Genomic DNA, 16875 nt, shown 5'->3' with positions numbered 1-16875 from the left:
TTAATTTTACTTCCAATTTCCACCTCTCCATCATTTTCACATGGAACACTTCCCTTCCTTGACCCCTCTGTCTCAATTTCTGGTGATAGACCACCAATATTCATTATAAGCCTACCAACTCCCACAGCTACCTTGACTACAGCTCCTCACACCCCGCTTCCTGTAGGGACTCCATCCTATTCTCTCAGTTTCTTCGCCTCCGTCTCATCTGTTCTGGTGATGCCACTTTCAAAAACAGTTCCTCTGAGATGTCTTCCTCCTTCCTTAACTGAGGTTTTCCACCCACGGTGGTTGACAGGGCCCTCAACCATGTCCGGCCCATCTCCCACGCATCTGCCCTCACACCTTCCTCTCCCTCCCAGAACCATGATAGGGTCCCCCTTGTCCTCACTTATCACCCCAGCAGCCTCCGCATTCAAAGGATCATCCTCCGCCAGTTCCAGCATGATGCCACCACCAAACACATCTTCCCTTCACGCCCCCTCTGGCGGCATTCTGCAGAGATCGTTCCCTCAGGGACACCCTGATCCACTCCCCCATCACCCCCTACATCTCAACCCCCTCCCACAGCATCTTCCCGTGCAACACCTGCCCCTTTACTTACCCCCTCCTCACTGTCCAAGGGCCCAAACACTCCTTTCAAGTGAAGCAGCATTTCACTTGCACTTCCCTCAATTTAGTCTACTGCATTCGCTGCTCCCAATGCGGTTTCCTCTACATAGGAGAGACCAAACGCAGACTGAGTGACAGCTTTACGGAACACCTTCGGTCTGTCCGCAAGCATGATCCAGACCTCCCTGTCGCTTGCCATTTCAACACACCCTCCTGCTCTCATGCCCACATGTCTGTCCTTGGCCTGCTGCAATGTTCTAGTGAAGCTCAACGCAAACTGGAGGAACAGCACCTCATCTTCTGCTTAGGCACTTCACAGCCTTCTGGACTGAATATTGAGTTCAACAACTTTAGATCATGAACTCTCTCCTCCATCCCCACCCCCTTTCCGATCCCATTTTTTTCAAATAATTTATATAGATTTTTCTTTTCCCACCTATTTCCATTATTTTTAAATGTATTTCCATCCATTGTTTTATCTCTACATTTGAGCCTATTCGATCCCTTCCCCCACCCCACCCCCACTAGGGCTATCTGTACCTTGCTTGTCCTTCTTTCTACCCTTAATGTCCCCATTAGCACATTTAGCTAATATCACCACCGTCAACACCTCTTTGTCCTTTTGTCTATGATAACTTTTGGCAACCTCCGCCTATCACGGGCCCTCTATCCAGCTCCACCTGTCCCACCTTCCCCCCCCCCCCTTAAACCAGCTTATATTTCATCTCTTTTCTAATTTTCCTTAGTTCTGTTGAAGAGTCATAGGGACTAGAAATGTTAATTGTATTCCTCCGCAGATGGTGTCAGACCTGCTGAGTTTTTTTCCAGGTATTTTTGTTCTTGTTTTGGATTTCCAGCATCCGCAGCTTTTTGCTTTCATATTATAATTCTAATGCAGAACATTTTCTTAATTTGTATTTATAAAGCGTCTCTAATGTAGTAAAACATTCCAAGGTGCTTTTCAAGCATTATAAAAGAAAATTTGACACCAAGTCTCATGAGATATTAGGGAAATGGCCAGAAACTTGATCAGAGTTCAGTGTCAAAAGTGCTGCACTGAATTGTCATCTGAAAGGAGGAATGAGAGTGAGGAGGGGATGCACAAGGAGAGAATTCCAGTGTTTAGGACCTTGACAGCTGAAGGCATAGCTGCCAGTGGTGGAGTGAATAGAATCTGAAATGCTCTAAAAAGTCAGAACTGGAGTAGTGAGGAGGAGGCAGTTGTGCTGCTGCTGGAACGCTGGAGGAAGTCAGAGTTCCGGAGGGGCCCATGGAGAGATTTGAAAGTGAGCATAAGAATTTTAAAATCAAGGTATTGCTTGACTGAGAGCCAAAGTAGATCAGTGAGCGTAGGGGAAACAGGTGACCAGGACTTGGTCTGAGTTATGACATGGGCAGCAGAGTCTTGAATAATCCCAAATTTGTGGACGGTAGAATTATGGAGGCTGGCCAGGAGTGTTGCAGTAGGAATGGTATTAGAAAGAAAACCTTCATGCATTTGGTATTTTTCATTTGGACATTCCTAAGCACTTCATAGCCACTGAATTACCTTGAAGTATATTTATGCTGTTATGCAGGGAAACATCAGTGATTTTTGGACACCAGGGTCCCACAAACAGCAGTGGTAATGTTGGTTGAGGGATGTGTGTCGGCTGTGACATTGGCAGAACTCTCCACCTTCTAATGCTGTAGGATTTTTACGCTCACCTTACCAAGTAGATACATACCATTGAAAAGACAATACCTACAACGATGCAGCAGTCCTTTAATGTTGTACTGAAGTGTCATCCTTGGCTATGTACTAATTCCTGGATACAGACTTGAATCCACAACCCTCTGATTTGGAGTTGAGTTCCACATGAGTCAAATTAACACTCGAGGTTCAGTCCCATCAGATGAAAAAATACTTAAATGCAAGTTTAATTGTGTAAATCTATTGCATGCCTGTTATTGTCCAGCTGTCCTCGTGAATAGAGCGTAAATTTCATGCTCAGGTTTCTTAACATTTGTATAGTTAATTTCCTTTTTTCATTCTTTTAATTGTATTTTACTCTCCTGTATTCTTGTTTCTTGAGCTTTCTGCATTTTTTTACATATACTTGATCGAGAAGGGATCACATAGGGTGGTTAATACTGAATCATAATTATTTCCCAAGAAAATTGAGGATGAGGAAGGCCAGTTGGTTCCTCTTCGATCTCTCAAGAAAGAACCTTAAGCTCCCACATGTCATTCTGTTGTCTAAATTATTTCATGTGTTTTTGCCTGCACTATATACAGAAATGAATTTCATCTATTGATTACTTTGTAACAGAGTTTCCTCTGCTGTGCAGCATGGCCACTGCTCCAATGATTTATTGAAGGCTGAAAAGCCAAAGATTCTCCAGTCTTGCCTTATAACTCAGATCTTTGACACTAGGGATCAACATCTCAGCACTGTTTCCAGTATGTCAATGACTCACTTGTATCTTGGTAACCAGGCGGGGCACAGTACTGGAAATATAGCCTGACCAGAGCATTAAACAGTTTGATCATTACTCGTGACTGTACTCTGGCGATTATAGTTCAATGTTCTGTTGGCTTTGTTAACTACTGTTCTGAGTTTTAAATACATTGAACATTGATATAAGATTCTTAGGTCTCTCAATTTCAACATAATTCATGTTGATCGTTTTTCTTATGCAGATGACTTCACATTTGTCCTCATGAAGTCTCATGCCATTTTTCTACTGCTTGCGAATTTTACCCAGCTTATTCTGTAATTTGAGTTGCCCACTCTGATTCTATTGCTCTGCTAGCTTGGTTTGATTAATTGACATTGAGGTTCTGAAACCAAATCATTGACACAGTTTAGAAACAGTAATGCTCTCAATACGGCATAACTCCTTGAACGAATACCTGCTTTTTAAAAATCTTTTAGCCAGTTTCTTATCCATTTCTACGGTTTACCTGGATCATTGAAGCTTTGACTCAACTAATAGATTTTTATCAAATGTCTGAGGATACTGTATTGGAGTATTCCAGAGCCCACTTACGTTATCACTTCCTCAAATCAGTCGAGTGATTAATCAGTCAGGATTTTCCTTTTTTGAATTAATGCTGTTTTCTAGGCTAATATCATACCGATAATCCTCAAGCTTTCTTATGATCAATTCCATTATTTTTCACAAATTAAGAAAGATTAATTTGTTAGCCACTGTTCCTAACAAGAACTGATCATTCGGCCTTTATTTTAGAGTTTTAAGGAGATGCAACTGAATAAATATATTATAGTTCTCTTCTGTGAAGGTGGTCAAATAAGATCATAGCATCCTACAAACAGCCCATTATGCCTGTGCTGGCTCTGAAAGAGCAACAGTGCTTAGCCCTGCGCCCCTGCTTTTTGTCCATAATCCTGTAAGTTCCTCATCCTCGAGCACATGTCCAAATACCATCTGAAATTATTTACGTAATCATTTTCCACCATCTTTTCAGATAGGACACTTGAGATCCTGGCAGAATTCTCCTCACCTCCCCTTTAAATCTTTTGCCTGTGATTTTAATGTGACCTCTGGCTATTGACCCACTCACCCAAGGGAAATATGAATAGTTTTTCTATTAAAATATGTGCAATCAGCCGACATCCATTTCCTCTTTCCTTTTAAACCCGGACTTCTGATGCAAATGTGAATATTCTTTTTTCTCTAACTGTGTGCCCTAATGGCTTATAGTTTCAGGAGGTGGTGCAGGGGCTATCAGATGTTGCAATCAAACATACCAACTAGGACTGTCTTAAGTTATCTTTGGATGATTGTTCATTTTAAGCTGATCTTTCAGTGCTATGTTCTTTGTTCTTGATACCAATGTATTTTAACTAAGCTAGAGATTGAATAAACTGGATGAATGATCACTAAAGTACTTGATGTTTGGATATGATTTCAAAGCTGTAGTAGCTTTGTCATCTGAGCCTATTTTGTGTGAGCTGTAATTCCTAAATATGAAAGACTTAATTTGTAGTCTGGGTATTTACTTCATTGGAGCGCTGTTATTGGAGTTTTGCTTAACTCTTATTTCTGTAATTGTCATTGTGATCCTCTGTTTCTGTTTAGAATGTCGAATGGCAGGAAATGGAGATATTTTGCATCCATTACAATAGAAATATGAAGTCAGCTGACAGGAAATGAGGTTTTGGTGAGAATGCCATTACTGTACAGAGGTATAATGGAAAATTATAGATTACAAACAATTCCATATAAAGTTGTGTAACAGGCTTAGTCTTGATGGCTGTCTGTGGCTGCTAATGTTACCTTGAAAATGGAATGTAGAGGAGTTGCTAGATGTTTCTCCAGAGGGAGAGTAATTGCTCTTTCTCAAAGGAACAGGAGCAGGCTATTCAACCCCTTGAGCCTGTCCCACAATTCAATTGAATCATGCTTAATCTGTATCTTAACTTCATCTAACCATCTTGTTTCCATAATGCTTAATATCCTTGCATTACAAAATTTTATCAATCTCAGCTTTGAAATTTTTAATTGACCTAGGCTGAACAACTTTTTGGAGGAGAAAGTTCAAGATTTCCACACCCTTTGTCTAAAGAAGTGCCTCCTCACCTCATAATCCCTGAACATCCTGACTCCAATATTAAGGTTATGCCCCCATGCTCTCAACAACACCACCTCCCCGCCAGTTTACTCATTTACAGTTACAGGAGTTAGGTAATAGGTTGCCTGCCTGACACGAGAAGGGGATAAATATGCCAATCTCCCAATTAAAACTATGCCAATCCCTCAATTACATTGTAAAATTTATTTTGTAAAATTGATAAGACCATGTTTGGCTTCAGTTTAGTCATCTTGGCAAGACAAAATTTGTCTTGATCAAATATGGTTGACCTGAGCATACTTGCTTTATGTTACTGATTGATTGGAGTGCTGTTTGGAATTCCGCCCCTCCCTTACATGTGCTGCATTCGGCTTTCAGTAAAAATATTTTTATGCATTCTACCACAGAAATTAGTTCAAATGAATCGCTATCCTTTGTTGCTCTCCCTCTGTTGATGAAATGGATGAGGTGTAGTAAACTTATCTTGCCAAGATGCTCTTTGAGGAAACTCTTTGTATTTTGGCGGAGCCATGTAGATGTAAATGGTCAAAGTTGTTGCAACAGGCTTGGGCTAATTCCAGTATCACTGATTTGCTGGCTTGTGTTTTGGCTCCTTGCTTGAATGATCTGTGAAAAGGATGCGTATTGACACACACATTGAAATCTTTTTGAGGATGGGGATAAAAAGAGGTGAGGGCTGGTCATTCACCCTATCTTTCTTATCCCATCATGCAGATTCAGGTGTGGAACTCACCTAGATCATTTATCTATCTATCCTCACTGGAGACGTTTAAGCTCAGTGTTGTACAAAGGTGAATTGGCAAAGTCTTTGCTAGTGCTTTCCCCTCTGCTGGGATTAATGCATCTAACAGCAGCAATTCTTTGGTAGCTTACCCAAGTAGTTTTTCACTTGCGATCTGAAACAGATTATTGGCAAGTGAAACTACCTTGACTTTTTTTCCTCTGCTGTCAACACATTTTCACTTGTTGGGAACAGAGTTCTTTTTAAACCTTTACCCCAGTTGCTGCTGCAGCTGAGATTAACTATCTCAACACAAGCTGTACATTTAACCTGGACCCATCTGGCCTATATAGCTGAGTACTACACTATGTGGTACTTTTATCCACTAACCCATTTGGGAAGCCTGTCAATTGTCTTGATTGAGTGCTTCAACCAAATTTGTATCCACTGTTCCAGACTTACTTGCTGATCATAAAGCAGCAGTGCCTCTTTCTATGGTAACATTTAATTATAGAAATTTGATGGCATCTTCCCAGAGTGGTTGTGTAATTAAGCAACGCCTGTTTAAAACGGCTTGAGAATAAAGTGGCTTGTTGGTACGTTTTAGAAAATCCTAATGGCTGTAACTAATACCAATTGGACACACATCCGTTTTAAACAGGGCCCACCCATTGGCTTCAAACATAAGCACAAATTGAGATTGGGCTTAGTGGTCAAGATGTTAGACCAGGATGTTAGACTGAGTTTGTTGCTTAGTGTGTCTATTTATGCAGTAGATTGTTCATTAGCCACTTCTTGTCAACCTGATCTGTACCCAGTTTGCTGTTTTGTTATACATTATATAACTTGTGCAGTTCATTTTTCACTAGCCTGCTCAGTAAAACCACAATGTATGCTGTTGAGGCATAGCCATCAGGATGTGTTGAGGCGCACCTATGCAGTCTATGAAATGGCTATACAGCCTGTGCTTTGACAACCTTGTCTGGGACAAAAATGAGAAATTATACACCTGTTTTTCATTAGGGGGACAAATTTAATTTGGGTGCTTAACTAATTGAATTGCTCAGCCATGATTGATTCTCAGTTACATTGAAGAAAACATTGAAACCTCAGCCTGCAGACAATTTAAAATCATTATAATCTCATTGGTTGTTTAAATAAAAGAACTGTATTTGTTGGAAATTGCTTCTTTGTCCTGTCATCTCTCCTTGTATGTAATTGTAATATTACTGCTTCAGCTTTGCTTTGACCAGGGGACTTTACGCTTGGAGTGCAGACAGTGAAGCAGCAATGCTTACCAGGGCAGTAAAAATCCATTGACGACCTTGGCGTGCCTTTAGTCTATAAATAATCAGCCTGTGGCAATCTGTACACGTGAGTTTGGATTTTGTGCAAGTGATCACCATCTTGTACATTACTTGAAGCTCTAAAGACCTGTTGCTGGGCAGAAGACAACTAGGCTGAGACTGTCACCAGTGCTTACAATCTGCTGTTTGAATATTTCATAGTGCCTTAGAGTGTAAAGTTTCCATCTTTTGTTTCATGCAGACTGCAAATTTAAAAATGCAAATCTAACAGTGCAAGCATGTTCAGCTGCTGCAAGTCAAAGCCACCAATTTTATGAAAGTAAAGGAGCGGGCTGAATACTTGTGTGCAAATGGCCAGTTTTAAACAGTAATTGTGTACAGTGGTGGGAATGATCTACATATGGTAAGCAATGTACTAACCGTATAGCTTAGGACCTCCCTGTGCTACCACAGACTTGCGGGGCACTTTACACGTGAACTGTTTCATCTGAAACACCATGTTTATTTCAAGTACATTATCGTTCCATCTGTCAATAAAATAGCAATATTTCTTGCAAAAGCTAACTCCAAAATTAAGTGGAATAGAACTGTAAATGCAGAGAAATTGCCATAAATGCAAACAAAGGATATATTTAATATTTCAAGTGCGGTTCTTCAGAATTAGTGAAATCAGGGATAGCTTTTTATTTCCAAATGTCGATTGACCTATTAAATATTTCCGGTGTTTTGTGTCCAACATTCACAATGGCTGGTATTTTGCAATGAAAACAGCTGACTATCAGCACTCAACGTTATTAGGGAGCAAATGGACAGCAGTTTCTGAGCCCGAACATGCGCTGTTAGACCAAAAATCTGGAAGTTGTCCGATTTGCCCTGCTCCTCTAAGCTCTGTTGCATCAATACCTTGCTGATAGCCTCAGCATTGAAATGCCTGTTATGAAGGTGGCATTCTTGCCCACTAAATGCGCCAGAAAAGGTTAGGGCTAGCACACTCAGGTGTAAGTAAATTTTTAATGGCATAAGTCTTCATTATTGCCTAACAACCTCACTGACACAGAACATTTAATTTTAAGTGTATTGAGTCTCATTCAATCAGAATTTAATTATTGGAGCTTTTTAAAATGTTTTTCTTTCTGTATCTTATCTCAATTCAATCTTTCTTTCGCTATCTTTTCCAATGGATTAAGCATTCTACTTTATACTTTTCTTGGACTCGAACTCAAGTTCTGTCGAAGGGTCATGAGGACTCGAAACGTCAACTCTTTTCTTCTCCGCCGATGCTGCCAGACCTGCTGAGTTTTTCCAGGTAATTCTGTTTTTGTTTTTGTTTTGGTTTTCCAGCATCCGCAGTTTTTTTGTTTCTATCTCTGTGTTTAATTGACTGCCACTGCTCTTCAAGAAATGCCTACCTCCTTGAAGAAGTTCTGTTCCTCTCTGCGACAAGATTTCCGTATCTCTCTTTTGCCCTGCTCACCTTCCTTGCTTTCCATTTCCCTCCTGGTGTTTGACAAGGTGTTTACTAAAACCCGCTTTCAGAGCCACATCTCCTTTCTCAGTGACTGTCTCCATCTCCGACTTACCCCACGTGGATTTCAACTGAAATTCCACCCCTCATGTTTCGAACCCACCCAGGATTGCAGGTATCTCCGGGACGTAAAACGTTTCTCGGACTGCTGTTCCCGTCACATTCTGAAATCCACACTCAGTGCCATGCGCCGCCATATGAACACACTCGACCTCTCCCTCCAGCAGCACCGCCGTACCCTTTTTCAAAGCTGCGCGTGCCCCCAGTTTCATTTTATCCTTCGGCTCATCCGACGCCTCAACAAGAAACTTTTTCTCTTTCTCTCAAGTGCTAAGGAACGCAAGCTACAACAACTCATCGACACCAACACCCATCTAGGACCCTCCACCCCGGCCTGTCCCTCCGTCCCCACCCCATCTTCCAATCCCAACCCCAGCTGTGTATTCACTATACCCCCTGACCTTCCCCTCTCCGATGCTGAACGTTCAGTGCTCAGCAAAGGACCTAGTTTCATACCCTTACGCCCTCACCTCAATGAATTTCGGGCTCGGCATGATGCTGAACTCTTCCGCCGTCTTCGTCTCCGGGCTCACTTCTTTGGGCAGGAGTCCTCTCCCAGTTCAACGGATCCTTTCACCCATCTCCAATATTCTCCCTCCACCTGGACCCCTCCCTCTGGATTCTTACCTTCTCTTGATCTTTTCATTGAGAACTGTCGGCGCGACATTAGTCGTCTCAATTTCTCTGCTCCTCTCACCCATTCTAACCTGTCTCTCTCTGAACTTACTGCACTCCATTCTCTCAGGTCCAACCCTGACATTGTCATCAAACCCGCTGACAAGGGTGGTGATGTTGTTGTCTGGCGCACTGACCTCTACCTCGCGGAGGCTGAGCATCAACTCGCGGACACTTCCTCCTACCTCTCCCTGGACCATGACCCCACCACTGAACATCAAGCCATTGTTTCCAAGACTGTCACTGACCTCATCTCCTCTGGGGATCTCCCTCCCACAGCTTCCAACCTGATAGTCGCCCAACCTCGGACGGCCCGCTTCTATCTCCTACCCAAAATCCACAAACAGAACTGCCCCGGTAGACCGATCGTCTCAGCTTGCTCCTGCCCCACAGAACTCATTTCTCGTTATCTTGACTCCCTTCTCTCTCCCCTTGTCCAGTCCCTTCCCACCTACATCCGTGATTCCTCTGACACCTTACGTCACATCAACAATTTCCAGTTCCCTGACCCCAACCGCTTCCTCTTCACCATGGACGTCCAATCCCTCTACACCTCCATCCCCCACCAGGATGGTCTGAGGATCCCTTAGCTTCTTCCTCGAACAGAGGCCCGAACAATCCCCATCCACCACTACTCTCCTCCGTCTGGCTGAACTTGTTCTCACGCTGAACAATTTCTCCTTCAACTCCTCTCACTTCCTCCAAATAAAAGGTGTGGCTATGGGTACCCGCATGGGCCCCAGCTATGCCTGTCTCTTTATGGGGTACGTGGAACATTCCTTGTTCCAGTCCTACTCCGGCCCCCTTCCACAACTCTTTCTCCGGTACATCGATGATTACTTCGGTGCCGCTTCATGCTCTTGTCAGGACTTGGAAAAATTTATTAATTTTGCTTCCAATCTCCACCCCTCCATCATTTTCACGTGGTCCATCTCTGACACTTCCCTTCCCTTCCTTGACCTCTCTGTCTCAATCTCTGGTGATAGAATGTCCGCCAATATCCATTACAAACCCACCGACTCCCACAACTATCTCGACTACAGCTCCTCACACCCCGCTTCCTGTAAGGACTCCATCCCATTCTCTCAGTTCCTTCGCCTCCGTCGCATCTGTTCCGATGATGCTACCTTCAAAAACAGTTCCTCTGACATGTCCTCCTCCTTCCTTAGCCGAGGTTTTCCACCCACGGTCGTTGACAGGGCCCTCAACCGTGTCCGGCCCATCTCCCGCGCATCCGCCCTCACGCCTTCTCCTCCCTCCCAGAAACATGATAGGGTCCCCCTTGTCCTCACTTATCACCCCACCAGCCTCCGCATTCCAAGGATCATCCTCCACCGTTTCCGCCAACTCCAGCATGATGCCACCACCAAACACATCTTCCCTACACCCCCCCCATCGGCATTCCGTAGGGATAGTTCCCTCCGGGACACCCTGGTCCACTCCTCCATCACCCACTACTCCTCAACCCCCTCCTATGACACCACCCCATGCCCACGCAAAAGATGCAATACCTGCCCCTTCACTTCCTCTCTCCTCACCGTCCAAGGACCCAAACACTCCTTTCAAGTGAAGCAGCATTTCACTTGCATTTCCCCCAACTTAGTCTACTGCATTCGTTGCTCCCAATGTGGTCTCCTCTACATTGGAGAGACCAAATGTAAACTGGGCAACCGCTTTGCAGAACACCTGCGGTCTGTCCGCAAGAATAACCCAAACCTCCCTGTCGCTTGCCATTTTAACACTGCACCCTGCTCTCTTGCCCACATGTCTGTCCTTGGCTTGCTGCATTGTTCCAGTGGAGCCCAACGCAAACTGGAGGAACAACACCTCATCTTCCGACTAGGCACTTTACAGCCATCCGGACTGAATACTGAATTCAACAACTTTAGGTCGTGAGCTCCCTCCCCCATCCCCACCCCCTTTCTGTTTCCCCCTTCCTTTTCTTTTTTTTTCCCAATAAATTATATAGATTTTCCTTTTCCCACCTATTTCCATTATAAAAAGAGAAAAAGGTTAAAAAAATAAATATAAATACCTTGAGTGCCCTACCATCCATTCTTAATTAGCACATTCATTTAGATAATATCACCAACTTTAACTTTAACACCTATGTGTTCTTTTGTATTATTGTTGTTGACATCTTTTGATGATCTGCTTCTATCACTGCTTGTTTGTCCCTACAACCACACCCCCACCCCACCTCTCTCTCTCTCTCTCCGCCCCCCCCACACACACACCTTAAACCAGCTTATATTTCAACTCTTTCTGGGACTCGAACTCAAGTTCTGTCGAAGGGTCATGAGGACTCGAAACGTCAACTCTTTTCTTCTCCGCCGATGCTGCCAGACCTGCTGAGTTTTTCCAGGTAATTCTGTTTTTGTTTCTACTTTATACTCACTGTTTAGACTGCATATCTGTGTGGATTCTTCAGTCTGGTTGAAGAGCTACATTGCTGTCCTGCTTCTGTGTCACAGATCAACCGTAGAGAGCACCCTACTGGAGGTGGTCTCTTAAAAACTGTAAATTGCCGCTCTGAATCTCGCGAAATGTCTGTTGGTAGTTATAAATGTAATGAATGGCGCCTGCTGTTTCTCCCCCACTGACTGCAAAATCAGAGCCAGTATTTCTTTTAGATCCTTGAACCATAAATTCTTGCTGGGCTGGTGAAAGCTCTGCACTCTTCAATAATCTCATTGCCTTTATCTTTATCAGGATGTTGAACACGTGAGCTGGAGCTGGATAAAAAGGATATTAAGTAATTGCACAGTATGCCACAGTTTGGATTGTAGCCAAGATGTTAGGAGCATGATTGTGTTGCTCTCACTTACCTTTCTAATGTGAGGCCATGCAAGCGCAGATTTAATGTGTCATTTTGGCTGTTGCATGTGTGCAGAGTGGTGATGTCAAAAGGTCTATCATGACCTAGCCACCAAAGCAAGCAACACAATTACTGGCCTTAAGCTGATGGAGGTCAAGAAAACCCAGTACAAAATGAGCCTTGGCTGCAAATCTATAAATTTTTAAAAGTCCTGGGTTTATTTTAATGAGCCTGCATGACCAGTGCAAAAACCAAGATGCAACCAACTTGCTTATGCAGCCGTAAACCCCATATGCTTGTAACCATTCAGTGCCCGCATTTGACTGGTCAGCTGCATGTTATCGTTTGCCAACTGTTTGTATGTGTGTGTATTGTACCCATGTATGATAGGAAGGCAGCAAAGTTTCTAGCCACATTTAGTGTATTGATACCTGTGCATTTTCATTTTGGTGATTAGACCAGTGCAGTTATCAAGGCGACGGTATCCTTTTTGTTTCTGATTCATTGCCTTGAATTGACCTAAGTTACTTCACCCTAATATTACACAATGCAAAATGCCCTCTCCAGATTGAACTGAACCTCAAGCCAAAATCTACAATTGTACCATTAGGTGTTTGTTGCAGTTCAGCTAACAGTACAAGAACCTCACCTGAAACTAGAACAGAAAATGCTGGAAAAACTCAGCAGGTCTAACAGCATCTGTGGAGAGAAAAACAGAGTTAACATTTTGAATCTGTATGACTCTTCAGAGCCTCAAGAACCTCACCTATTGTGTTATCTTCAACTGATATGTTTTAACTCCTAGAGAGCAGTTGAAACCTTACACTGAAAGATGCACTGCCTCAGGGTGGGTGCATACACTTTCTCCTTTTGCTGTGACTGGATTACTGCCCAAAAGATTTGAATTAATTCAGATGTTGGAGTTTTAGCAAACCTGCAAAGCATGCTCAGAAATGAGTATTAGCAGGCCCAGTGACATTCTAAACAGCCTCACTTATCTGCAAAATTAGCTTTCTCATCTACCTGTCTCTTGTCACTATGGTATTTCTAACTGATGAAAAATAGCGTAATGGCCTCAGTTTATTGTCAGGTTTGGGATAATTTCCTCTTCCTCCTCTTCCTCTCCCTGCGAGCCCCCCCCCCCCCCACAATTTTAGTACATTGCTTGTTAATGTTTTTGTCCAGTTTCTTCCCCTCCTTTCCTAGAGCCAATGACTGGGTTGGGCCACAATTCCACAGGTATTGGTAGCCATAAGGCATCCTGTCCTATTGGTCATCTTTCATGAGTTTAGAGCTGAGGTCCAGTTGTTGTTTGTCACGCAAGCAGTGGCACTTAACCCACAAAGAACACCCAGGTTTCCCCATTTGAGATGTGTAAGTTCATGAGAATATGGACTAAGACCATATGTGCATGCTCAAAGTTCCATGGTATGCATCCAATCAACCCTCAAATCTAAGAGGCTTGATCATTCTTGGCCTACATGATAAATGTCAGATGATTCAGGATATTGCGAGTGAGCATGACATGTACACAGGCAGGAACACATATGCGCCCATCAAGTTTATTGCAAGTATGTAATTCTCACATTCACAGTGAGGTAAGGATTGTGAAACTCTTCAAAAACCGTTCTTATTTATCAGGTATGATCTATGGAGCCGATCCTCTAATGTTAAATTGACTTGGAAGGTGCAGTTTAAGTTATGGCATGTCTCGCATAAATTGGTTGATGCACAGTAGATCTTGTTTTGTGCGAATGCCAATTTAATTAAAATATTTAATTTAAACTTAAAAGCAGTTACAAAAGTAGGAAAACAGGGTTGGCTAAAGTAGATTGGGAAATAGGTTAAAAGGTAAGTTGGTAGAGAAACAGTGACAGAATTTAGGGATATTTCATAACACTCAAGGTTATTCCATTGAGGAAGGAAGACTCTTTGAGAAGGATGCAATGTCTGTGGCTAACTAAGGAGGTTGCGGATGGTATCATATTGAAAGGAAAGGCATACAATGCTGCAAAGATTAGTAGTGGGCAAGCGGATTCAGAAAACTTTAGAAACTGCAAATGATAACGAAAAAGGGGTGAAATTAGAATCGTGTTTGATCAGTTTGTTAGAGCGCTTTGATATTAATCACTTCTCTTCTCCACCCTACTCACTTCCTATGAGTGAACAGTGACTGTTCATCTGTCCCCAAATGAGATTATAATTTATTAGGGGGCCTTCATCCACATATTCCATTGTGTAGTCTATTGGCATATTAGAGAAGCTGCTGATGAGCATTTAATCTGTCACTCAACTGCTAATCCTTTGTCCTGATGTTTTTAGAAGATTTAACCATTGTTATCTGTCTCCTTTAAGGTTATGGTTTGTAAAAAAAAAAAATACATATCTTTCCATGTCCTGTAGATTTATTACTGAGTGTTGGTCTCTCTAGGGTGCTAGCCTTTTGGTGAATTTGTGTTCTACCCCAGTGAAACGTTATGTCTGTCTTTACAGCTCAGCCCATGACAACGTGAATAAAGTCCGTGTGGCCATCAAAAAGATCAGCCCTTTTGAACACCAGACATACTGCCAGCGGACTCTGCGTGAGATTAAAATCCTGCTGCGCTTCAAACATGAGAATATCATCGGCATCAATGACATCATCCGAGCCCCCACCATTGAGCAGATGAAAGATGTGTATCCTGGTTATACAGTAGCATTTAAAAAAAAATATGGCTGCTTGATGTACAGGGTTAGCATTCTGCCTTTCATCTCTTGAACATGAGTTTGCATCCAACCTGGGCTAATGCGATGAAAGTTCCTTGTTTGTGCTGGTTGTAAGGGTTTTGCATGAAAGAAAATGAGCAGTATCAACTCAATTCCTGGTGAGTGTTGGCTCAAAGGCAGATAGGTATATATTTTTTGCAGTGATTTTCAACCTTGCTGCAAGCCTACAAAGATGGCAGGTGTGGAGTTTGGTAGAATTTAGACTCGTGCAGCAAGAGAGCTCTTCTGACTCTGCTATCAAAGAATCTTGTTAGGACAGAACATGAAGCTTTATTCAGCATATGCTTGTGCTACACCTAATTCCAGAATAAAATCAGTCTGACAAAATGTTCCATTTCTCAGCACTAACTTCCCTCCTCACATTGAGTGCATAAATACACTCCCAAAAATGCACAGAAATCATGAATCCACATGTCATCTGACTATAAATCATTACAATATCTGGATGTAAATGTTGGTACCATTATGTCAATCTTTTTGTAGACTGGTGCAGTGCTGTTCACTGGGTATAATTCAATAGTCATTCATATATCAAGAGGGCACATATTGCTACACCCTCCTGACCAAACGGGGGAGTGCATAGTTTGTGACCCACTCAGAGGAAGCACTTCTGAGAAATTGATAGCTCTGGAATGTGATTAAGGAACAAGGTTGCATGAAATAGATGGTGAGAACTTTCCATTTGACTTGCATGTTTTAGAGTCAAATTGCAAGAATCAATAGAACGTCACTAGAACTGCAGGTCTCTTATGAGTTAACTTGTGAGTTTTGCTGTTTCATTTTTCTTTAACAGAATGCAGAGCTTTAAACAGGATATTCTATGTTGGGAATATTTGTGGCTTCCTTGACTTTTATTCCCAGGTACATTGTACAGGATCTGATGGAAACAGACCTGTATAAACTGCTGAAGACTCAGCATCTTAGCAATGATCACATCTGTTACTTCCTGTATCAGATCCTGCGAGGGTTAAAGTACATCCACTCTGCCAATGTCCTTCACCGGGATCTCAAACCATCCAACCTACTGCTCAACACCACCTGTGACCTGAAGGTTAGTCTCATTACATTCCCCTTTTTTTCCCAGAGGGGTTGACAAGCAATTGAGAGTGAATGTTGATGTACCAGTGGCCACTCGGGCACTGCAGTCCCGTCCAGTTATCTGCTTAGTGTTGCAGAAGTATGATTAGTGCGTGGCTGGAAAATGATGCCAGAGGAAGGTCTTCAGATTTCTACAGCAGGAAAGTCATTTTTTTAAATTAATTCACAAGATGTGGGTATCAATGTCAAGGCCAGCATTTATTGCCCATTCCTAATTGCTCTTGAGAAGGTGATAAGCTGCCACCTTAAATAACTGTTGGTCCTTGTAATGATGGTACTGCCGCAGTGCTTTTAAGTAAGAAGTTCCATGATTTTACCCTGTGACAATGAAGGAGCAATGATATATTTCCAAGTCACAATAGTGTATTACTTGGACGGGATCTTGGCGATGTGGTACAAGAAAGATGGATTGCACCTCAAAAGTGTTAGGCCAATGTTCTCTCAGGGTGGTAAACCTGTGCTGCGGGGGATAGTTTAAAATAATTTGGCAGGGTGAGGGGTGTGGGAATCTAAATGACCCATTACAGAGGAGGTATAAGGTACAGAGAGAATTGGGAGAGATATGAAGAAGTAGAATAAAGAGTACTCCAGAAATAGGGCAGATCAGATGGGGAAATGAGAGACAAATGATGGTTTTGGAGTGCATGTGCATTAATGTATACAGTGTTGAAAATAAGGCTGGTGAGCTGCAGG

The 16875-nt window shown here is 42.6% G+C and overlaps 1 protein-coding gene across 1 annotated transcript in view; it reads left to right on the top strand.

Moving 5' to 3' along the window:
* mapk1 (mitogen-activated protein kinase 1) overlaps positions 1-16875 on the top strand; it is a 103051-nt gene that overhangs the window by 49873 nt on the left and 36303 nt on the right. Inside the window, exons 2-3 of the mRNA XM_041202070.1 lie at positions 14812-14994; positions 15946-16135. Coding sequence (XP_041058004.1) covers positions 14812-14994; positions 15946-16135 — 373 coding nt within the window. The remainder of the gene's footprint in view (positions 1-14811; positions 14995-15945; positions 16136-16875) is intronic.

The sequence above is a fragment of the Carcharodon carcharias genome, chromosome 13 (assembly GCF_017639515.1).
Source record: "Carcharodon carcharias isolate sCarCar2 chromosome 13, sCarCar2.pri, whole genome shotgun sequence".
NCBI classification, from domain to species: Eukaryota; Metazoa; Chordata; class Chondrichthyes; order Lamniformes; family Lamnidae; genus Carcharodon; species Carcharodon carcharias.
The sequence above is the reverse complement of the archived record's forward strand: the minus strand, read 5'-3'. Positions and strand labels throughout refer to the sequence as shown.